The sequence below is a fragment of the Dama dama genome, chromosome 11 (assembly GCF_033118175.1).
Source record: "Dama dama isolate Ldn47 chromosome 11, ASM3311817v1, whole genome shotgun sequence".
Lineage (NCBI taxonomy): Eukaryota > Metazoa > Chordata > Mammalia > Artiodactyla > Cervidae > Dama > Dama dama.
Window position 1 is genome coordinate 75,310,736 of NC_083691.1, and position 25,744 is coordinate 75,336,479.

The 25,744-nt window shown below is 44.2% G+C and overlaps 1 protein-coding gene across 2 annotated transcripts in view; it reads right to left on the bottom strand.

The window, feature by feature from the left end:
* Positions 1-25,744, bottom strand: part of PRKCE (protein kinase C epsilon) — a 532,535-nt gene that overhangs the window by 33,373 nt on the left and 473,418 nt on the right. For both annotated transcript variants that reach the window (XM_061155486.1, XM_061155485.1), the window contains one exon: positions 3,549-3,687. In XM_061155486.1, coding sequence (XP_061011469.1) covers positions 3,549-3,687 — 139 coding nt within the window. The remainder of the gene's footprint in view (positions 1-3,548; positions 3,688-25,744) is intronic.

Consider the following 25,744-nt stretch of genomic DNA (forward strand, 5'->3'; position numbering starts at 1 on the left):
CCTAGGGCATCCATAAGCCACCAGAGAATAGGGGCTCTAGCAGTTTTCTGGATCTACTCATGACTAACCTGTTTCCAATACTCGGGGAGACTGGCTGCCAGGTGTGTCCACTCTGTGTATCTTCCAGGGCATGCTCCCTTCTCTCCTGGGCTCTGGGGACCCTGGTGCTAAGTCAGTCAGTCAGTTCAGTTCAGTCGCTCAGTTGCGTCCGACCCTTTGCGACCCCACGAATCACAGCACGCCAGGCCTCCCTGTCCATCACAAACTCCCGGAGTTTACTCAAACTCATGCCCATTGAGTCAGTGATGCAATCCAGCCATCTCATCCTCTGTTGTCCCCTTCTCCTCCTGCCCCCAATCCCTCCCAGCATCAGGGTCTTTTCCAATGAGTCAACTCTTCACATGAGGTAGCCACCCGCTAATCTCAGGGCAGGGTGGGTACAGCTGGGTTCTGTGCCTTCTTGGTGTGGTGGGGAGGTAGCTTCCAGGTGACCCCGTTTGTGTTCAGACAGGATGGTGCTAGGGAAACCACCAGAGAAGCACTGTCCACCTTTCCCCAGGCCCCTCCAGAGGCTTCCTGTTTGGGGTGGCATCTTTATTAAAATCCTCCTCAGGTTTGACCCTAATTATCTGCTTCCAAATCACCTTGTCATGGATGGAGCTGGTGAGAGGGCAAGTCTTCACATGCCATGGGAGGGTACCTGGCGTGGCAGCCAACCCCTAGATGGGTCAGAGCTGGGGAGAAAGAGCAGGCATTGGGCCTAATGACACCAGGCACTTCCTAGGGCTGGCCACCATTGTCTGGGGAGCTGGTGAGGAGATAGGGGAGGGGTTGCCATGAAGGTCAGCCCAGGGCATGTGGTGGAAAGCCTCAGGGCAGAGTCAGTGCCTCAGAAGGTGTCTCTGGTTTCAGGGTTAGCCAGGCACTTCACAACCCCTCCTATTTGGATATAGGCTTATGCTTTCTGAAGCATTTCCATGCTCTAACTGCATTAGATTCTCAAAATGCTTGATGAGGCGGCTAGGGCAGGAATTATCATTCCCATTTGAAAGATGAGGAATCTGAGGGTCAAAAACATTTTATGACTTGGTCAAGGTCACATGCGGGCATTAGTGGTTAAGTCCAGCCTGGATTCTCAACTCTTAGGACTGTGCTTTGCCCACCCCACTGTGTGACCTAACAACCATGATGATTGTGAGGGAGCCACTGCTGACCCAATACTTACTGTGGTCTGGGCACTGGGCTAAATGCCTCAGCGGTATAATTTCATTTAACCATCTCAGTGACCCTTTGATAAAGGTAGCAATACCCTTATCAGCTATAATTTGCCTACAGTAAGACCAGGAATCATTAGGCATTTCACATGGAGTGGTGATGCTGCTGCATTGACACAGGTGTAGAATGAGAAGGAACAGTGTCTGGGTCCCACTACAGAACAAAACCAGAGTTATCCATTGTGAGTTTTGCCAATGGATTGCCTTTCATGAAAGTTGTGTGGGTGTTCTGTTCATCATAAAGTGAATGTTCGTTTTGGGCTCGGTCCCTGACTACTACACTAGGCTGTCAACCCTTTGACTCTGACATCAATTCACAGAGGGCCTAGAACCAACCATTCTGATGATAAAGAGTGAATGAGGAAGGTGGTGGAAAAACAGGTTTCAACTGAGAGGACTTGCTTTCAATTTCTCCTTGAAGGTTAAACTCCTAATGTTTCTGCTAAAAGAACTTACTTGTAGAGGCAGTCTAAAATCTGTACTCTTGAGATCTTTTAGAAGATAGAGGTTTCAGTGAGACTTTACCTATTACCATCCTCACTCTGCGAACCTCCTCATGCCTCTCTGAGTCTTTTTATTTTTTATTTTTCTCCCTGAGTCTTATCTGGTTTGTAAAAAACTCTCAACCAATCTTCTCTGGCCCTCTGGCTTCTGATCTACATTCCTGTTGCCTGTCTTCTTTCTGGGACAGGTCTGATGATGACCCTCCCTCCACTGGGAAACCTTCAGTGGATCCACAGATCCTATAGAATAAAGGCCACTTTCCTTGGTCCTTTTTCTTAATCATGTTCATTACTAAGAGCACTAAGAAATCCTCTGTTCTGGCCATACTATCTTCCTTTCTCAAAAAGGCCAAGAATGTTCTCATCCCCCAGGCTTTGCTCATGTTGGAGTATTACAAGTTCTTATTTATTTATTTATTCATTCAGCAAACCATTACTAAGAGACTGACGTGTGTGCCAGAGTCTGAGAGTACCCAGATCAGAAACAAAGCCTCTGCCTTAAAGGATTCAGAGCCCAGGGATACTGGTTCTCCTCCCCTACCCCACACCCACCCCAATCCTTCCTGCTGTTTTTGGGAATGCCCCCCACTGCATACCATCAAAGGAAATCCTGCAGACTCTCTGCAACTCAATTCATCCACCAGGTGCCCTAAGAAACCTTCCCTGAGTCCTGATGTTACCATCTTGTGTACCTATTTATTCTGCTTAACTAGCTGTTTACTTAACTAGCTGTCACTCTCTCGAGAACACAAAGGCCTTTTAGGAGAGCCACCAGGGTCTCAGTAATTCTTCATCCTCACATCACTTTGTGTCTAGCAGGTGCTCACACAGTGCCCACTGGAAGGAAATGAAATCCGGCTGTGCTAACTCCTACTCACCATGGACAATGCTTAAAGGGGACTAGTACTTCCTTCTTACCTCACATGTTTCAGAACCCTTGAGACCATTTTTATTAAGTATCTGTGACAGACTATGTCTTAAATCTGAATCATTCCACACTAGATATCTCTCAGTCTGGGCAGACTGACCTGGAGAAAACTCAGGGCAAAGAAAACACATTATGATGAACAAAATATCTAAGCAACTTCCATAAAAGGCAACCCACTGGTGAGGCTCACAGTGAACATCTCGGATCTCCACTAAAACGAGGCTCAGATGCTCTCCTCTTCCAGCTCAACCTTGTGTGCCTGCTACGCAGAATCCGTGATACATTAGAAATGGCAGCTAATTTTTGGTTTTACTGTAGGAAATTAAAGCTGTATAGCTAAACTCTGCCTTTATCAATGGTGCTCCTTTATTCTGGTTACTAAAAAGTGAAAACAGGGCTTTCCTGGTGGATCAGTGGTAAAGAATCCTTCCATAAATGCAGGAGACACAGGTTAAATCCCTGACTGGGGAGGATCCCACATGCCATGAAGCAACAGTACTACCTTAAGAAAAGTAAAAACAATAATACAAGTCAACAAGCATTGCTTGGTCCTAGCTTCGTGATGGTTCTGGACTGGAATGAGATGGGATGCTCAGTGAGGGCCTGGCCAGCTTCTGGGAATGGCCTGTTATTCTCAATTCACTGTTCTCTCCTCATCACCACTACTTCCTTATGGACAAACCAGTATGCCTTTTACCTTTCCTTTTTTCCCTCCTCCCTGGAATTCATCCTGGTTTTCCAGAGCCTTCACCTAGCACTGCTAGATGACCCCAACACATGAGAATGAACTCAGGCCTCAGCCCTGGTAGTGGGAGAAGGCAGCCCCCTCCTTCATGGTCTCACCTCGGGAGCGATGTAGTCGGGTGTCCCGCAGAAAGTGGTGGTTGTGACACCGTTCAGAATCCCTTCCTTACACATCCCGAAGTCAGCCAGCTTGCAGTGACCTTCTGCATCCAGAAGGATGTTGTCCAGTTTCAAATCCCTATAAGACAGGGCAGAACCACATGATTAATGCTTCACTTAGCCCAATATAACCTTTCTAGTTGGAGAGATATGCACATCTCAGGGAAATCTGCTACAGAAAGGAAGTCTTCAAGGAGGCTTTACCTGCCAACAACCGACCACAGTCCAGGGCTCTCACCCACATGGCCACCCCCCACCCGCAAAGATACCCCCCATTCACTCCAACATGAGGGAGGAATTTCTGTAACCTCAGGAATGTCTAAACCCTGCTTTGGTTTGAAAAAGTCAGCAGCTATTCATTGAAGCCCTACTATATGTGGAAATTTGTATTATTCAGATCATGAGTTAATCATAGGAATCAGCTGGAAGGACAAGACTGACATACTGGAACCCGGGAAGCAGATAAAACACGTAAGAACCAAGTGCTGCTTTACAAGGCACTATGTGAGCTATTGTTTTCAGTAGGGAGATCATTGACGGCTGGTGTAGGTAGGGAGGGCTTCCAGGAAACCGACTCTCAAGAGAAAGGATAGAACATGAAGAGAAAAGTGGGAGGGAGGGGAGGGCCAACATGATAGTTGCAAAAGGCAATGAAGAGACCAGAGAACTGGGTCCCCAGGATATAGTGAGGCAGGACAGGCATGTTGAAAACAACCATGAAGAGCCTAGAACACCAGGAAGAAGGAAGTTGAGATTCATGCTGAGGGGCTGAGGATAACTGAAGCCCAGCCTGCACAAGCAGGAAGCATTTGCAAGATCAGTCTCCTGGGGGCAGGCAGGCCGAGTGGGGGAAGGGTCTGAGTCCAGGAAAGAAGGCACAGTAGCTGCAATTCCCAGGACCCATAAAGCTGGGTGGTTCTCAGGCCTCAGCTGGTGCGGCTCCCACACGGCCAGTTCTACAGTTTGGGGTTCCACGTAAGATCTCACACATAATCTAGGATTCCGGATGATAAATCCCCTACCAGGCAAGTCTGCAAATTCTAGACCCGTCCCATAGAAGGATCCAGATGGAGGTCCTCAGCCTGGGTCTCTCTCAGCAGTCACTCTAGGGTGGGGGTGGGGGGTCTTGCAGAGACAGCTGATTCCCCAGCACACAGGGCAAGAGGGACCTTTCTCACAGGCCTGCTGGCATCTGGACTTGAACTCCAGCCACCGTCAGGAATCCAGGCCTGAGTGCAAAGGTGCAGCAGGAAGCACTCTGAGGCTGGCCTGTCTTGCACCCGTGGCCCCATTTCCTCGTACAGCTGGGACTTCTTGAGAAAAAAAGAAAGCACAGAAAATGTGCTGCCCTAAGCAAATGCCTGGGAACTACAGAAAGAAGAGTGTATCCGAGCAGCCGAGCCCCTGGGACCAGGGCTCACCAAGTCCGCTCCCTGGCCACTGTGTGCGGTCAAGGCTGCGTTCTAGCTGGCGCAATGTGGGTGGGAAACAGCGAGAGGAACACGACTTGGGCTCAGGTAGCCTGGGTGACAATCACTACAGGGGTTAGGCCCTGTGCAGGTCTGTAATCTCGTGTGCTGGTGGGAAGGACTACTGTGCGGAGTGTGTCAAAGTAGCCCATCTTTAACACCTTTACACATGAGGCAACACAGAGGGAGCTGGGAGTCCTGCAAACATGTGAGTGGCTGAGGCTGACTCATGGCCCCACCGAGTTAGGGCCCCTCCTTGCTCTCCAGACTGGAGCTGCCTTTCCAAGACCCACCCCTGCCCACCATGATCACCATGGCAACACTCAGGCTACTAAAAAGTACAGCCTGCGGGAAGCGCACCTGGTCATCGACAAACCATAGTTGTATTCTGAACAACCGACAGTTAGGAAGAGCACTCTCTGCATGACAGTGACAGAAACTAGCCAAGGGAAGACAGAAGAGGTAAGTGATTTCTGTAAGGTGACAGGGTGCTGATGGAACTGGAACCTGAAGCTGGGGATCACTGCCTCTGGGTATGACACTCCCCCACCTTCCGGCCTTCTCAGTGACAGATTTTCAATGCCAGGCACCAACGCCAAATTTACAAGGAGCCCCGCATGCTATTGCTCAAAGCACTCTCTTTGAAAATGTTTGTTATGTCACAGGAAAGACTCGTTTGCTTCTGTGTGAATGGAATAAATTCAGTAGATTCTGAGCCAGCCTGAACCTTGCCCTCATTCTGAAAGTTGCGACTCAGCATTTCCGGTCCATCAAGCTCAGCCTTTCCTTCTGCTTGGGGCTCCTACTCAGAGTAAGAGAAGGTAAACCTTCAGTTCCCCACTGTCTCCCATTCTTCTCTGCCCACCCTCGCCCTGGCCCAGGTGCACACAATCCCTGGGCTCTCTGCTCCTCTGCTTCCAGGAGAGAGAAGCCATTCCTGATGAAGGCCAGGGTGGCCACCAGGGCGAAGCACATTTTGCTGGCAGCTGGCCCTCTGCTGTGGCAAAGGGTGGCCCCAGGCCAAAGCATTTCCTCCTGCTGTCTTCTCACTGGTGCCTGACATATTCCTCAGATTCCCCCTCCACCGTCTATATTTATCTAAACTTCAACTCCCCACACGAAACCAAGTCCCAGGGAAGACTTCATGATTTATGTTCCTTTCCTTTGTAACAGGAAAGATTAACATAGCTTGAAAGACCCCTGGGTGCCTGAAAGGCCCTTAGTGAAACTCTATTTCTCTGGGGGGTCTTCTAGTCTCATTAAAAAGAGAAATACCACAGGGACCAAACATGTCCTGTCTCAGGCTCTCAGTGAGTCCCCAGGTGGGGTGTCAGGGGATGGCAGTGCTCAGAAAAGCCCAGGGCCAGGGTTGCTCAGGTGGAGAAAGACAGAGGAGGGAAGGGGATGAAGGCTGCCGGGGGAAGGGGGTAGCCTTGAAATTCTGTTTGTTGTGCAGCCAGTTGAAGACTGTGGTCCCCTCATGATCTCGCTCCTTCTCCAACCAGCATCGCTGTTCCAGAATCCTTGCCTTTCTACTTGCTCTTCCTGCCTCAGGATTTCTCTCCTTTGGGCTTCTAGCACTGCCTCTTCCTAGGGATCCCTAAGCTTCCCCGAGTAGCGGGGTGAGAAACAGTCCTTTCCCAGCCTTACCTTCCCTGCAGTCCAGCTTGCATGGCAGAGTGACTGGGCTTTTCCTTTTGAGAGAAATTTCCCCTGGCCCTTGGGTCATGGCTGAGCAAGGAGTAGGTACCTGCCAAACTTGTGGACTGACAGCTTTGCAAAGAGGGGCTCCGGCCTAGACATCAATCCTCTATTCAATCCCCAAATACAAGATCAGGGCACTTTTGAGGACTGGAACATTGTTTATGGAGTTGTTGTTCAGTTGCTAAGTTATGTCTAACTCTTTGCCACCCTAGGTACTGCAGCGTACCAGGCCTCCCTCTTTTTCACTATCTCCCAGAGTTTGCCCAAGTTCATGTCCATTGAATTGGTGATGCCGTCCAACCATCTCATCCTTTGTCACCCTCTTCTTCTGCCTTTAATCTTTCCCAGCATCAGGGTCTTTACCAATGAGTCAGCTCTTTGCATCATGTGACCAAAGTACTGGAGCTTCAGCATCAGTCCTTCCAATGAGTATTCAGGGTTGATTTCTTTTAGGATTGACTGGTTTGATCTCCTTGCAGTCTAAAGGACTCTCAAGAGTCTTTTCCAACACCACAGTTCGAAATCATTGATCCTTTGGTTTAAGGAGTAGGTTTTTCTTCTTTTTTTTTTTTAATAATGGAAACAAATACAGCAACATCCCTTCCCTTATATATAAGCCAATGTGACAGGCCTTTATTAAGCTGATCTACTAATAGTTTCACTCAATCTTTTTCAATAGGTAATACATTCATGTGTTCATAAAACTCAAAGTGTAAAGGGCATACAGGAAATATTCTCCCCTCTGCCTCTGTCCCTTCCCCGCTATAGGCAATTGCTTTCAACTTATTCCTTGTGCATCCTCTTGATCACACTTTAGACATAAATAAGAAAATGTGAATACACATTCATTTCCCCCCTTTAACTAACTGGGAACTTGTTATATGCACTCATTTGGACCTTGTGTCTTTTACTTATTTACTGGATATATTGGAAATCTTTCTGTCTTGGTACATGAGGAGCCTCCAAATCCTTTTCTATGGTTGCATAATACTACATCATATTTTTGGGGGGCCTGTTTAAGATGCTTCTAATATTGTGCTACTATAAATAGTGCTGCTGTGACTTAGCTTGTACATATGAAATCTTTACATATATGAAGGTAATTGTGCATATATCCTAGAAATTAGAGTCTAATAGTACAAAAATGTTGATTTTGATGAATGTTGTCAAACTGCTCTCCTTGGAGGTTGAACCATTTATACTTCCAGAAGCAAAGGTGATAGTTCCTGCTTGCTACCCTGGTGTGTTATCAGGTTTCTGGTAGTCTGATAGGTAAAAACAGTACTTCAGTATATATCCTTAGGTTTCTCTGTAAGTTTGAGCTATTTTCCTATATTTAAAAGTGATCTGTATTTTTTTTCTCCGTGAATTGTCAGTTACCCATTTTCCTTTGGTGGTGTTTGTTTTTTGTTGATTGTCAGGAGTTCTTTCTATATTAGGAAACAGCCTTTGTGTGGGCTAAGAATTGCAAATGCTTGTCCCAGTTTACTCTTTGACTTTGACATTGCTTATGCCAGCTCTTGCCAGGTCAATATTATTTTTGATGTAAGTGAACTGATGTTTAATTTTATAGGTTTTAGAGTTTATGTTTTCATTTGAAAGGCTTTGCTCTACCTATTTCAAAGTTATAAAAGCATTCTCCCAAGGTTTTTCACTAGTACTTTTATGCTTTCATTATATAAAGATAAGTCCGTGATATGCTTGGAGTTTATCTTGATAAAACGTAGGAAGTATAGATCCAACTTTGTTTTCAGACTTCTAGTAAAGTGTCCCAATCCCATATGTTAAATAGTTCATCTTTTCCTCACTGATTGAAAAACTACCTTTATTAAATACTGGTATTAATGTCCATCTATATTTGGATTTATTCCTTTACTCTTCACTCTATAACGTTGATCTGTACCACACTTTTAAAATTATTGTAGGTCTAAAATATATTTTAATTGACAGTAGGGCTGGTCCCCTCCTTCTCCTTTTTCAAAAGTTCCTGGCTACTCTTGCTTATTTATTTTTCCATTTGAACTTTAGAATCATCTGTCTAGTTAAAAAAAAAATTCTTAGTGATGTTTTTATTGGAAACATGTTTAAAGTTATAAATTAACTCAGGGAGAATTGATCTTTCTATGATGTTGAGTCTTCCAATTCAATAACATTGTTTGTCTTTCCATTTGTTCAAGTCTTGTCTGTGTCCTGTAGGAGCATTTTAAAGTTCTCTCTCCTAGATCTTTTACCTTTTTGTTACATTTCATGGCAGCCTGCCGTGGTCCCAATATTCACTCTCACTTTCTGCCACAGTGAGAGAATGTTGATTTCTTTTAAGCCAAGCACACAGTGATGCAGCTACAAACTAGGATTTATAGCCTTCTTTAGAGCTGGGCATGGTTATGTGACTAGGTTCTAGCCAATCAGATGTGTGAAAGTCTCCTTGAAAGGAAGAGCCTTACTCTTCTTTTTCATTTCTTCCTCTAGACTATCACTTGAATGCGGATGTAATGTCTGGCAGCCACCTTCAATCCTGAAGATAAGGACCCTGCCCCTCCTTGCAGGGCCTCTGGTGGACAACTGTTTCTCAAATTTAAGTCTTAAACAGTGATCAAAAGCTCCAAGATGGCCTGACCCATATCATGAAGCCAAAGAGGGATTTGGAAGCCATGATCTGGCTACCAAGAAAGGGTGCATCTGCTTATGGTATTCTCTGCCATTTCATCCTGGGAGACAAGAACCCTGACCACAACAACCCTGCTGACATCTGGCATCAATAACCACCTTTTTAAATGTATGAAGAAATGAATGCTTAGAAAAGGCGAGTTACTTGCCCAAGGCCACAGGTTGGTGAGAAGCAATGCTATGCTAACTCCACACAGCTGCCTGTGACCACCTTATGCCAAATATGAGACCCACCTGTGAGCTGGAAATCTCTATCTGCTGCTTGGGTCCAGATCCTTTGGGCTGGGAAAAGAAGGCTTTGTGGTGAGAAGGGGACTACAGAGGCTGAGAGGTCACAGTGGCTGACAGGGATGGGCTGATTTAGAGGCAGGATGGTATGACCAAGGCTCCCTTGGGGAAGGAGCATAGCTCTCTTCCAGAAATTCCAAAGACAGTAAGAAAGGAAATTCCCTAAACAAGATACCTTAAAAAAATTCTATAAAACCTACGGGAATGGCAGGGAGGCCTAGCAGTTGGTTTTAAGGAGGGGAAAAAACCTAACTTTTCTTCTCTGATCAACTATACTAGTTTATTGTGTTGAAAAAAGGGAAAGGGACCTTTGAGTGAAAGCAAAGGTCCCTACAATGAGTTTGCTGTGAGCTGGGGAAGAAATGCTCTTGTGCTGAGGAGAAGTGAGGTCTTCCTACCACATCTGTTAGAGATGGGGCTAGATTAACAGTAGGTCAAATTATACTTCTACTTTTAACAAAAGTATACTTTTAGCATGACATGGAGTCAACTGTTGATATCTCTAGAAATGTATCCATGACAGTTTGAAATACATAATTTGGCTTCTTGGAATTGTATACCCCTACCCACCTTCCCCAAGGCTATTTATGCACCTAGTGACCAAAGAAACTGTGGATGCCTCTGTGTTGTGACCTGAGATGCCAGGGAGGTACCCCCACTTGTCTCTTCCTGACAGACAGTGAGACAGTTCTGTATCTAAATCCTAACTAGGCTACTTTTTAGTTGGATGGTGTTGGACTAGTCCAAAATATCTTTGGGACTCAATGCTTTTATCTGTAAAATAAGCAGAACACTGTCATGACTGAATGATGTAACCAATGTGAAAGCTCAGGCACAATGCCTGAGACACTGTAGTTACCCCAATACTCTACGGGGATCTCTAACAGTCATTGCTTAAAACCCACTTGCCATGTGAGGGCAAGTCACTAGAATTTTTAAAAAAATACTTACTACCTCCTATTGTGTATAGAGGAGCCTGATGGGCTGCAGTCCATGGGGTCGCAAAAAGTCGGACAAAGCAACTAACATGCACATCCTACTGTGTATAAGCCACAGAGAGAGACACTGTGGGATGACAAATAGGAAGCCTATGCAACTGTAACACATGAGAGAAAGCAACAATTGACACTTAAAGGGGACACAGACTGAAATTTTCAGTCTAGCCCAGTGAGAAAAATCACAGATTCCTTTCCCCTGGGCCTGAGGAATGATTCCTGATGGGAACACCTACAGCCCCAGGGGAGAAGACAATGGGAAGAAGGTAGGGACCAAGGGGGGCGGTGTGGGGTGGGGCAGCACAGGTGTTTCTAGTCAGGACTGACATGACAGCTTCCAGACCCTTAGTTAGCAAAATGCTCAGGCCCCCGGATCTCCACAGCTGGGAGTGGGGCCCACGGGGTGGCTGTGGTTCACAGCTGTAACCTATTCCTAAGCTCTGGGCTTCCACATCCTTACGGCTATCACATGCCTTATCTTTCTTACTGACCACAACAGCCCTGGGCAGTGGGTAGCACCACCCCCAATTTATAGATAAAGAACCTGGGGAGCACAAACCTTAGTGACGTGAGTTGGGATTGGCACTTCAGAAGTTGGGTACAGCCCTCCTTTCCTCCCACAGCACCATCTCGACTGAAAATTTCATTCTTTGCCATTTGTAAAATTATAGTGCCCCAGTGTGATGGTTAGATTTCCCAGGAATAAAGGCCAAGAAACTCTTCTGTAAACCACAGAGCATTTAGCAAAGGGTTGGCACCCATGAGACTCAGAAGAAAAAAGAAAAAAAAAATTTTTTTTTTCTTGACTTGAAAACGTATCCTAAAGGAAGAGACCCATATGTGCCTGTCTCCTTCACCCTGGTTCCATTTATTTTAGTACCCTCACTTCCTGGTATGCGTACCCCACCAGCAGGCTAATTCCACAAAGCTCAGGCCTGAGTGCCACAGAAACTAACAGTAAATTCTTCCATTTATGTGAAGATAAGAGATGCAAAAGATTACTTCTTGGGATGCCAAGTATTTGGATCACCAGAGAACAGGCCCTCAGGGGGAGGTTATGAAGAAACTCTGCTTGTTTTTGGGCAAGTAGTGGAGACTTGCAAATGACTGTGGTTAATCAGATGGGAATCCAGGCTCTTCTGGCAGATGACGTCAAACACTTTCACAAACTTAATAATAAGCTCAACAAAAAGACCATTTGCCCCTTCAATGCAGACTCCCCTAAAGCTGGCAGCAAATGTTGGTGACCAGCTGTCATCCTTTCTCCCGGCTTTCTCTGCTGCAGCCACCTCCCATTTCTCCCAGAGAGGCCATGTCACTCAAGTATGACCCTACGCCAGACGGGATGGCACAGGAGAAGCCTAGGAGACTGCACCTCCTGCCTCTCTATCAAATAGAAAAGAATAATTTGCTCTCAGAACCAAGGTAAATGATTTTAAAAAAAACCCTCCATTCCCTGAGAGTTAATGATAATATTTCACTCTGGGCCAGTCTGCTGAGAAATCTTTCTCCAAGTCTTTTCATAGGAAAAAGTTCATTCATTTAGGAACCAAGTCAAAACCAACTTTTTTTTTTCAGATGCTTCTGTATTCTCGGGCTCAACGGTACATCTTTTACACATATTATCTCATTTAATCTCACAAATAGTCTACAAATCTTGTCAGATTATTATTCTCTTCTTCTTAAAGAGGAGGAAGAAGGGCCTCAGATGTCACTGACCTGGTCCAGAACACAGAGGTGGAGAGTGACAGAGTTGGTGCTGCCTGACATCAACTCCCATGTTCTTAATCATTTTGCTGTGTCATCTGGGGAGGAAAAAAAATGCTGTACCATGCTTTTGCCCTTTTTGTGGGATTGAAAACACAATTTTTGCTTTTGGGGTGGTGGTTGCTCTTGACTCATGGCAACATGGTTATAAGATGTAACTGATAAGCTACACACTGCAGTTTGGACCAAATAGAAGACCCCCTTCTGAAGACAGCGGACTTGAAGCTACTATACTGACAACTAGAAACCTGAGGTGTGAAAGAGCATCCCTGTTCATAGCCAAAATAAATAGCCTGGGGTTGTACCTGGGCATTAAGACTTGGAATCACTGTAGAATCACTTGTCTGATCGCATGATTCTCCAATTACTTTTTTTTTTTTCTCACCCACAGTAATGAAAGCAAATTCTTATCCTTAATACTCATGGATAATATCCTGACCTCCACTGATGGGAAATAGGCCTTGACTTGTGTCCTCAGCAAGGAGGATGGGCTGCCCTGACCTGACACTTAACACCTAGTCCTCTCATTCCTCTCCAGGTCATCAATCAACTTGGCTTTGAAATGGCTATCTGGGGTTCAGTGTACAGACTAGGACCAAGGACAATGGTGACCTCAAGCAAGCTGCTTTTCTCAGCTTTACTGTCCTCAACTATGAGGTGCAATGACTGGATACACTAATTCCCCAGGACTCTTGCTCTAACATTCTGGGAAGCTAAGGCAGCTGGAACACATGAATCTTGAACTTGCAATCCTGACTGTTGGACACCAAATGTTTCCCTTTCTACTCCTGAGCAAACCTTTGCCAGCAGACATTTTGATACAAAATGTAAATCTGACCACTATCTCCTACTACTTGCGTTCTTCAAGGGCACCCCATGAACTCGCTTTCTGTTTTTTTATATTGTAGTGGGTTTTGTCATACATTGACATGAATCAGCCATGGATTTACATGTATTCCCCATCCCGATCCCCTCTCCCACCTCCCTCTCTACCCGCTCCCTCTGGGTCTTCCCAGTGCACCAGGCCTGAGCACTTGTCTCATGCATCCAACCTGGGCTGGTGATCTGTTTCACTATAGATAATATACATGTTTCGATGCTGTTCTCTCAAAACAACCCACCCTCGCCTTCTCCCACAGAGTCCAAAAGTCTGTTCTGTACATCTGCGTCTCTTTTTCTGTTTTGCATATAGGGTTATCGCTTTCTAACATGGTGTGCGAGACGCTGTGTGGTCTCCACCAGCCTGGCATTTTAGCCTCATCCCTCAAAATCCAAATGTGGGGCCTGTGGGTGGTTTCCTAGATGTGTGAGACTACCTCCTGCCTTAATGTCTTGGCACAGGCCCCACTGGGAGTATCTGTCTTCCACAATGCCCCACTCCATGGGGGCAGGGCCTGGGAATCCCTCCAGTGCCTGAAGCACCCTAGCTTCCCAATACCCATTGGTCAGAGGAATGAAGAAAGGAATGAATAGAGAAGTGAATTTTGTGGATCATGGCTCCTCCAGTCAGATGATCCTATTTTCAGATAACATATGCAACCACTAAGATACATTGTTCTTTAAAAAAATACTAAAACTAAGGCCAAAACCCACAGAGGCAGCTGAATCTAATGTTCTCTTGCACCTTCCAGTCCATTCTCTGGTTTCACGCAGGAAGAACCCTTTGTTGACACCAGCAACTTCCATGGCAGTCAGAATGGCACCTAACAGCCTTACTCTGGCCTTGGGGCTGGCCCTTCCCTGTCTCATTTGGCGCCCGTCTCCCCTCTGTCCAGCCACAGGGTTTGTGTGACAGCTCCTCAAGCTCACTGAGCACTTTCCTGCCTTGATGCCTTTCCCACGTGGCTGTTCCCTCTCCCTAGAGAACAGGTTCCTTGGCATTCTGGTCTCCATCCCCTTTTCTCAAAGATGCCTTTCTTGGCCACCCTGTCTAAAGCATCCCATCACCTCTTGCCCCTCCCTTTCCTTTATTTTCAGTCACCCTGCTAGTTTCCTAAGCAGCAATGATTACAACTTGCAATTACTTTGCTTGTTTACATCCTTGAGTTTACAGTTTCCCTCACATGAGCTCCATAAGAACTATGTCTTTGTGTCTGCATCTTGGTCCCTAGAGCCTTGCAAAATGCCTGGCCTTCAGTGTTTGTTGAGTTTGCCCATATAATGGGCAGGATCCATATTAAGCCCATTCTAAGGACAGTCTGCTTAGTGGCATGACAACAACTCCTAATATATCCATTGCCTGCTTGGCCCTACTACATAATGCTCCAGACTATGTACTGAGATGCTACTCAGGGTCTGCTTTAGAGCTAGGCCCTGAGGATACTGAGAGAGGACATAGTCCCTCTCCTCACGGAAAGCTGTCTTTAAGACATAAGTGGACATGAGTCCAGAATACTTGGGATGGTAAGTTCTATACCAGAGGACATAGTCCCTCTCCTCACGGAAAGCTGTCTTTAAGACATAAGTGGACATGAGTCCAGAATACTTGGGATGGTAAGTTCTATACCAGAGGGACAAACAGGATACCATCACTGTCCTTAGAAGGCAAGGGTTGCTGGTCTCATCTTTTTTGGGCCCAGCTATTTGCAGCTCAGAACCCAGCCAGCACTCTGCCATCATAGAAAGGGCCACTCCAGCTAAAGGACCAAGAGCAACCTTTCTGGGGGCGTTCCTGGAGTCTGGCAGAAGTGGACTATGGAACCCTATTCAGGGCCCAGAATTCCCGGACAGGAAGGCCAGAAAACCACTCTTCAAACTCTTTTGTCAGGAAGAGAAATTGCCATATTGTGAGTGAATGGCTTCCATGTCCAGCTACGCAAGGAGCCACGTGCTCAGAGAGTGATCAGTCCCTCACAGGTCAGCCCAATCCAGATAAAGAGCTGAGAAAACGCAAATGCAACTCCAACAAGTTGAGGAGGATGTAGGGCAAGCACGTCTTCCTGCAAAATGGGGGTCACCCAAGTTACTTGGAGGATGTCAGAGGCCTCCGGCAAGGCCAGGGAGCTGGAAACGGACTGACCTCTGAAGGGACAGAAAACAGATTTTATTATTCTTAAAAAAAGAAGTTGTACATTTATATTTGTTTAATTTGGCCACAGAAGGTATTTGCTTTGAGACCGAGTGGTGCTTTTCAGCTGATCAGAGGTGTAGGTGTATGTGCATGTGTAGGCATACATGCTGCTAGGGACAGGTACATGCTGTGTTCATGCCACACGTGTGTTTGTGGGCTTGGGCTAAGGGGGATGCACAGGTCCATGAGGACGAGGCAGGTCAAAAAGCTTCCTCTCTTTTATCAGGGAGGACATAATCTTGCAGAGTTTATGAAACAAAGACAATTAGAGCTGGGAGTGCTGGAGCACTCCCAGTGAAGAGTGCTCCACTTGATAAATATTTATGAGGCACCTACTATATATATATACTGGGGAGGTCCAGGTTGTGGAGTGAGGGCAGGGGTTGACCAGTAGGTCAGTTCGCATAGCCCAAGTCTGAGATGCCTCAGCAACACTTAACTGAACATGCTGACCAGGTGGTGATATAGGAAGGTTTGGGCTGGAGAATGAATGAGTGTGGGTGAGATGTTCTGAGAAGATAGATAGTATGGTGTGAGAAGAGAAGAAAGCTAAGATTGGTCTGTGAGTAAGCCTAGCATTTAATGGGTGGGACTTGCAACTGAACAACCAGAGAGGAAGCTCAGGAGGCTCAATGTCCAGGAAGCCCAAGGAGGAGGGACAGTCTACCAAAGGACCTGGCCAGTCACTGCCATGCTGCTGGGGGCCTCTAGTTTGGTAATCCAGCAGCTTCAAGTTCTTTCTATCCAACTTAGGCCCAGGGAGATACATTGCTTACCTTTATTTATATTTATTGATATTTTCTCTTTATGCTTTGTGACTCCAATTTAGAAATAATAATAATAGTAATGATAATACTACTAACAATAACCTACTCCAGTATTCTAACCCTTTCCAGTACTCTTGCCTAGAGAATCCCATGGACAGAGAAGCCTGGCAGGCTATAGTCCACAGGGTCACAGAGAGTCGAACACGACTAAAGTAACTTAGCATGCACTAATAATAAATTATACATTTCAAGAAATGACTTGCCAAATCAACAGAGGTATCAAGTGCCAGGGTTGGCCTGGTGAATAGTGTCAGTAAAGAAAAGAAAATGTCAAACCTGTCAATGGGAAAAAGAGAAGGAATTTCCAAAATTTCACTCAGGAAATGAAATAAAGCAACAATTCTGCAAGTGACACTGGGAGACATGTCCCTGCATAAGACAACCTAGTGTCCACATAGGAAGAACTTTCATTCAGAGAAAACACACTGGAGCTCCATGTTCTCCAGGAGGCTTCCAGGCTCTAACCGAGAAGGACCTAGCAGCTTCCCCTCCTCGTGAGTGGGTGCATGCAGCCGAACAACAGTCCAGTTTCCTGGGTCCCTCTCTTTAATCCACCAGCCTCACGGCCCTCTGGCTGACCTCCCTGGCACTCCCTACCTACTGCTCCACTGGAGCGGGCAACTGCATTCAGGATATATTTTTTACTCCCTTACCTTGAAAAATCACTCTCCCCTAAATGACAAGTCCTTCTGATGACTTGCAAATCTATTCAGTGTCATGAAGCTAAGATGGGCATTTGCAGCTTGATATATACAACTTCCCCCAGGAACCTCCATAGACTTGTCAGAAGACTGGAGAGTTAGTGGAGGAGATGGTGCAATACCACTTCCCAAATTCTGCCTGGAGGGGGCGGAGGTTCCCTCCAGGACTCTCCTAATGGCCGCCTCTTTATCCCACCTCTGAATCCAGCCTGAGTCAGCTACCTTTTTTTTTTTTTTCTTTTTTAAACCATAGGACCATTCTTGAAGCAGAATTTGGATTTTCCTGATGTCATTTAGCTAAAATTCAGAGTGACTTGGCTGGCAATCACCAGCTGAACATATCCTCACAGCAGAGCAGGTTGTTTGGGCATAGATATGGATAAGACCCATCTGAATATAGAGTTCCAAAGAGTAGCAAGGAGAAGTAAGAAAGGCTTCTTAAATGATCAATGCTCAGAAATAAAGGAAAACTTTGAATGGGAAAAACTAAAGATCTCTTCAAGAAAATTAGAGCTACCAAGGGGACATTTTGTGCAAAGATGGGCACATAAAAAGAACAGAAATGGTATAGACCTAACAGAAGCAGAAGATATTAAGAAAAGGTGGCAAGAATACACGAAGAACTATACAAAAAAGCTCTTAATGACCCAAAACACCTGATGGTGTGATCACTCACTTAGAGCCAGATATCCTGGAATCCGAAGTCAACTGGGCCTTAGGAAGCATCACTACGAACAAAGCTAGTGGACGTGATGGAATTCCAGCTGAGCTATTTCAAGTCCTAAAAGATGATGCTGTGAAAGTGCTGTACTCAATATGCCAGCAAATTTGGAAAACTCAGCAGTGGCCACAGGACTGGAAAAGGTCAGTTTTCATTCCAATCCCAAAGAAAGGCAATGCCAAAGAATGTTCAAACTACTGCACAATTGCACTCATCTCACACACTAGCAAAGTAATGCTCAAAATTCTCCAAGTGAGGCTTCAACAGTATGTGAACCATGAACTTCCAGATGTTCAAGCTGGATTCAGAAAAGGCAGAGGAACCAGAGATCAAATTACCAACATCTGCTGGATCATAGAAAAAGCAAGAGAGTTCCAGAAAAACATCCACTTCTGCTTCATTGACTACGCCAAAGCCTTTGACTGTGTGGATCACAACAAACTGTGAAAAATTCTGGAAGAGATGGGAATACCAGAGCACCTTACCTGTCTCCTGAGAAATCTGTATGCAGGCCAAGAAGCAATAGTTAAAACTGGACATGGAACAATGGACTGGTTCCAAACTGGGAAAGGAATACGTCAAGACTGTATATTATCACCTTGGTTATTCAACTTATATGCAGAGTACATGATGTGAAATGCGGGGCTAGATGAAGCACAAGCTGAAATCAAGATTGCCGGGAGAAACATCAATAACCTCAGACATGCAGATGACACCACCCTTATGGCAGAAAGTGAAGAGGAATTGAGGAGTCTCTTGATGAAAGTGAAAGAGGAGAGTGAAAAAGCTGGCTTAAAACTCAACATTCAAAAAACTAAGATCATGGCATCTGGTCCCATCACTTCATGGCAAATAGATGGGGAAACAATGGAAACAGTGATAGATTTTCTTTTCTTGGGCTCCAAAATCACTGCAGGTGGTGACTTCAGCCATGAAATTAAAAGACACTTGCTCCTTGGAAGAAAAGCTATGACCAACGTAGAAAGCATATTAAAAATTAGAGGCATTACTTTGCTGACAAAGTTCCATCTAGTCAAAGCTATGGTTTTTCCAGTAGTCATGTATGGATGTGAGAGTTGGACCATAAAGAAGGCTGAGTGCCGAAGAATTGATGCTTTGAACTGTGGTGTTGGAGAAGACTCTTGAGAGTCCCTTGGACTGCAAGGAGATCAAACCAAGTCAATCTGGTGGTTTTATTTCCTATAAATACGTACTGAACACTTAACACAGTTGGTTAAATCCGTGAATATGGAACCATGAGTATGAAGGGTTGATTGTAACTTATACATGAAGTTTTTACATGAAATTTGCATGAAGTTTATACATGAAGCTTGCATGTAACTTTTTGCTTGGTTCCTCTAATCCCTGTGCTGTTCAAGGGTCAACTGAACTGTACATATATATAATATACAGTAGGATTAATTCATACCAAATATAGAGTATATTTGGAGTTGTATGTTGCCTATATACACACACATACCAAATATAGAGTATATTTGGAGTTGTATGTTGCCTATATACACACACTAAGTATGTCTGTTATAAAGCATCTAGTATGATTAATGTATATAATGAATAGTTAGTATAATAATTTGTATATATATTCATATTCTATATAATTATTATATGTATATAGTATAATACATGTACCTATAGAATATGTTTTACATAAAATCCATAGAAGTTTTAGTAATGTCTTAGACTATATTCTGTCATTGGTCCCTTCCCAATTTTGCAACTTATTTTTACCTACTAGTTTATGTTAACAAGCTTAGAAACAACAATTACACTTAAAGCCTTCACTGTATACAAATGTAAAATCTGTCACCTTATCAGGCTAAAAAAAAAAAAATCACCATTTTCAGGCACTAAGAGCTTCAAATAGAATTTTATTAAACAAATGCTAATTTCTTAATCCGCTGATAGCTGTCAGTTTTTAATTGCCAGCGATCAGCTTTAAAGATATATATATATATATCTACAACCACATCAGCTCTTTTTTGAAACATAATGTTCTGATTTAATGGAAAATTACTGCAGGGCACAAGTATAAACTATAAAACAATGAAAATCATAAACCCAAATGGCAGCAATTCTCAGTGAGTTTTACGACATCAGACTAAGCAGTTGCCAATCTGAAAAGCTCTGCCCTGGGCCCCACAGGTGAGCTGGCTGGTTGGAGCCAGGGGCAGGCACAGGCAGCTTCCTGTGGGTGGCTGCCAGCAGGAACCCAAGTTGGCTGGAGTCTCCGTGGGACAGTGGGATGGCCTACTTAGGGCTAGGAGGTTACAGGGCAGAGACTACCCACAGGTTTCTAGCCAACCTATTTCCCTTTCATAGCAAAGACCATTTATTCATGCATTCAAATATTTTCCGAATAGCTACTGTACTGCTCTCATCATGTGTAATGTACTGCTCTCATCATGGACGAAACAAACTCCCTGCCCTCATGGAGTTTACATTCTAATATGGAAATTGATAATCAATTAATATAACAATAAATAATATGTTAAGAAATGAAAGTGCTATCAATATTTTGTCGGGGATGAACTCTGGTCCATGTCCTTGCTTCTTTTCCATTAAGTGACAAGCATTTATTGAGCACCTTCTAAGTGCTTGGGCCTTTGTGAGATGACTTTCAAGAGACAGAATACTAAGATTTGGCTTCTGCCACCTGCAGGTGGAGCCAGGAGAAAATCCTAAAGCCACTGTGCTGCACCTCCTGTAGAAGATCTCATCAACTTCTCCAAATTCTCTGAAATGGGATTAACATCACTCCTGTTTTATGGATGGCAAAACTGAGACCTTGAGAGGGTAAACAGCCTGCCTAGAAGCCTATGGTTAGTGTCGAGGTAGGAACGAAGGCCTGTACCTTGCAGAGTGAGCTCCTAACCATACAGTCCACATGTGTCTACACTGGATGGTAGAGACATTGGCACTGAAGGACTTCCTGAGAAGCTATAAGCTGCTCAAAGAAGGACCTACATCTGCTCCACCATCCACATCCTTCCCAGGCCCACACTGCCTGCCCCAGTGCAAGTGCCAAGAGAGGTCATTAACCCTGACAGCCTGGTTGTTCTCTAGTGCTGTCACTTCAAGATCACCCACGCAAATTTTCAGACCAGAAGGTCTTTTGGTGTGTGGTCATCCAGCCCTGATTTCTAAATAATGACACTTCATTGGCTTGTCAATCTTATTTTTTTTTTTTCAATCTTATTTTTAATGGTCAAAAGCAGGCTAGATTTGGGGTCCTTGGAAAACTGGTTAAAGGTCAATGACATAGGATTAGGAGATGTTCACCAGAACAGGGACTCTCTGTGATGCCATGGGAGGATTAGTAAGGCAGAGAACCAAAGATCAAGCAGGAGACTGTGATGTTTCACAGATATGAGTTTAAAGATTACTCTGACTGTATTATTATCAAGAATAATGTGAAGACAGTGACTGATGCTCACAGAGCCGCAGGCCCCTCACCTGTAAAATGGAGATAACAATACTCCTGCCAAAGGCTTACTGTGATGCTTAAATGAAATCATATGTGAAGAATTCATTACGGTTCCTGGCACAGAGTGGGTACTTGACAAAGATCAGTTTTAATTCCCTTTCATGAGCAATTTCCAAACATGATCATTCAAACCACTAGTTTCTTACTCCTCTCTAACCAACCAAAAAAATGACTATCTGTCAGAGAAACAGATTTGAAAGTCTGTTGGATTTTTTAGACTGACTACATTCTAAGTGACACTGTAAGGAAGCAACACAGTGGCAAACCACCACCACCAACAACAGAAGGGAAAATCAGAATGAGGAAATATAAATAGGAATTGTAGAATGTGGGCTGTGTTGCTTAGATTTTGCCTTAATTTCCCACTCTAGTTGACTTTGTTATGGGAGGAGGGGGTGGGTACCTTGGGTGTGAGTTGTGGAAGGGCATGGGACACTCAGGCATGTCCATTTTGATACTTCTAGGACTTTTGAGGCATGAGGCATGAAGGGCCTGTGAGCTGTTCAGACTGCGGTGTGCCATGGTCAAGTTTAAGAGACATGGCTGTGTCCAGCCTCCTTGGTCCCTGCCCATTTTCCCCTTGATTTTCCAGCTTGCCTGTTGTGTCTATGATCTACTCTATCTCTGTCCAACAATTTCCTCTTCCGTACAAGTTAGCCAGAGCTGTGCTTACTATTAAGACCCTTGACTAACCCCCTCCCAGTCCCAGGCCAATCTAAATACCCCTCACTCACACGGGTTGCTTGTGATGACAGCTGCTCATTGTCAAAGGCTTACAAACTTGGAACTACCTAAGGAGCCAGGCCAATGATTTTGAGAGTGGAGAGGCCCTGCTGGTTACCATATATTCACAAATACCTGTTGACCACTTACTCTGTGCACAGTGCTGGTTGGGAGCTGAGACCGATATTGAGAAGAACAGTGAGGACCAGCAATACCAACTGCATTGGTCTTCATGCTCTAAGAGAAGGCTGAGGCAAATAACAGCTACTCAGTGTATGTTGACATGACCCAGCAGCTTAGAGGTTAGGACCAGATGCTGGTTTAAGGCTCTCTCCCTTAAAAAAAAAAAAAAAAAAAAGGTCTATACAGCTGTTTCTACTCCATCTTCAAAAAAAAAATAATAAATTAAGCATATTATAAAAACCTAGAGGAATCCTCCCGTAGGACACTATATTAAGAGATGAGGAATCCAGGGTTTTAGCAATATGTGAAAAAAATATCAATGATGAATTGTTTAAGGGCAAGGATCAACGAGTTTGAACTGAACAAACCTGAAAGATAAATAAAGAATCGAAACTAAAGCAGCAGAGCTACTGGGAAAGCCCAGATCTGTAGGTTTTTCTGGCCCCAAAGCCTTGCTTTTTTCCATACTCTGCCCTTCAACTCCTAGGCTAAGGGTCTGGAAGCTTAAAATAGCACAAATAGACTCTAGCTTTTAAAGCTCAAGGACAACACCCATGTTTCAAAAGAGCTCATCTAAGGTAAGCCTATTAATGCTGGGCCTTAAGAAAAATTTAAATGAGTGAAGTGTGTCTTCACCACCCAGGACTTTCCTCATCTCACCCTTGTCTGTCCTCAGTGCTGCCCATCCCCTAGGCACAGGGTCTACTTCCTCTGTGCTGGCCCTGCTCTTGCCTCCCAGCTTCCCTGAGAACCTGGGACACCATTATTCATCCTCCAGGCAAGTGGGAAGGAAACTCACAATTGCCAAACTCTTGGGGAGACCCAAGGATACTAAAGAAAGTTTCTGTTGGGAAAAAAAGCTTCTACTCCAACACTACAATGGGAAATAACAGATTCAACTATCAAGAAGCATGAAATAAAAGGTATAAATAATAAGTGCTCATGTTTAGGTTTTTGCAGAAACTGTCTTCTCTGCCTAGAACACTCTTCCCCACTCCTCACTGGTCACCTCCCAGCATTTCCTGCGAGAAACTTTCATGAGCTCCTCCAATTAGGTTCAGTGCTCCTCCTAAGAAGTGCCAAGGTATTTGGACCTCCCCTACCATACTATTCATGACAATGAAGTGTGAGCACCTGTTTGTCTATCTCCCCCACTGGGCACAAGGAGGGAACAAAGCTACCCAGTAGAGTTCACCACTTCATCCCCACAGGACCTCTCACAGTGTCTGGGATATATTCGGCACCCACTAAAAGTGTAATGGCTGACTTCTTAAAAATGAACAGAGGTGCTCAGAGGAAAGCCAGAGATAGCTCTGTGGGCTGAAGGGGGTCAGCTTCCAAGACAGGTAGCACTTGGGAGTACTTACTAAAGAAAGATCCATGAAGTAACTTTCTTTTGGAAGCTTAGTGCTGGCTGTGCCACAGCTTGGATGCTAAGCTGATAAAATAACACTGCCTAATAGACGCACCCTACAAGAACCAACCTGCTGGGCTATTAGTACCATGGCTTGGCAGTCTCAATTCTGCTGCTTACATTTGCCCTGATGTTTGTACAGATTAACTTGCCTTGAATAATTTTTAATCATTTTAAACAAGTATTTCACTTAGATACAATGGAGACACGTACAACTGGATTTTGATTCACACTCCAGTTTATTATGGCAGTAATTATGTAAGGAATGGACGTTGATTTTCATGCTTATTTAACCCTAATGTGAATTAGGAATGACTCATTGTCATAGGCTGAAACATTTGTTTTTCTCAGAGGGTGCTTACTTATGTACCTACTAAGTACCTTCACATGTTAATTTTTTTATTTTTGGTATGTGTTTATCAGCATGTGTAAACTTAGTAGAAGGAAATTACTTAAAGAGACTAAAAAGTTGAAAAATTTCACCAGTTACTTTGGCTAGATGAAGTGAATGACTAATTCATTTCCCTCCTGATGATATAGGAAACTGACTTCTGTCTCTCCTATCCTCTTTAAGCTCTGCATGGTAAGAGCCAAACTCTGGTCCAATATGCCAACTTCAGAAAAGATTCCTCTCTTCCATATAAATTCTTATTAACTCAAACTAGTAAACCCAATCATTGCTACCTAAAATGTAACCCCAAAGTCACTGGGGACCATGCTAATTTTTCCTTTCTGTTAGAATATGGATCACTGAATTCTATGGAATGTGTGAACTGTGTACAGAACATCAATTCATTTTCCAAAGACATTTTTACTAATATTTAGATAAATATAAATGCAAATTAACTGAATTCAAATTTTCTAAAGTTTGCATACATATATGTGACTAAAGCCAGTGAAGTAGAATTTGAGAAATTGCTACAGAAAGTATTGGGCAACTAATGGCTAAAATGGGCCAAACAAATCATTACCAAAGTGTCTTATTTGTGCCCCAGTGAAAGAATCCAAGTGTGACCTTTTTTCTAGAAAAGATTTAACTGTGTGTAAGGAGTTCTTTTTGAGATTCACCATATTTACCAATTATGTGGAGGCTGCTAGTGGAGAAATATTTTTAATTGTTCAGGGTCATCTGACATTATATAAACATATAATACAATTATCCTTGTCATTTACCACAAGGACTATGTAAAGATCTTTGTTAGCTATAATGGAAGATCAGAGAGATACAAGACTTGTTCCCAGTCTTTAAAGTGTTTAAGTCTATCAAAGTTAGATCAATGAATGAGTTACTAAGGACTCAGAATATGCCCTCTTTCCTCTACCCAGAGGCCCTAACATAAATGAAGAGTCATGGATTTACATGGTCATTTTTTTTTTTAAACACAAATAGGGACTTCCAGTTGAGGAGTGAACATAGAATTATAGGGTAGTGTCAAGGGTACTGGTCAAATAAGGTTTCACAGAGGAGAAGGGACTTGAGTCTATTAATATCAGCTGATTAAATTGAACTATTCCTTAAGAGGTGGAGCAGGCAATGGCAACCCACTCCAGTATTCTTGCCTGGAGAATCCTATGGACAGAGGAGCCTGGTGGGCTACAGTCCATGGGGTTGTAAAGAGTTGGAAATGACTGAAGAAACAGCACATTTCTTAAGAGGAAATTCTCCCCAGATGATTGTCTATTCATACTCCTCATGGCAGCAATGCCATTTTAATTAGAAATAAAAATAGTGCCCTCATATCTTCATTTACAAGCAAACATTGAAAAATCAGGCTTCCCTGGTGACTCAGTTGATAAAGAATCTGCCTGCAATACAGGAGACGTGCGTTTGCTCCCTGGGTTGGGAAGATCCCCTGGAGAAGGGCATGGCAACCCACCCCAGCATTCTTGCTTGGAGACTGCCCAAGGACAGAGGAGCCTGACCGGCTGCAGTCCATGGGATTGCAAATATTCGGACATGATTGAGGGACCGAGCACACAGCATTTAAAAATCATGTTTCTAACTAGGAGACTCTGAGAAATCACTTGACTGCTGTCAGTTGCTTAAAATCAGCCATGCCTTGAGTTTGCTTCCCCTTGCATCAGTATGTACCTCATAAGTG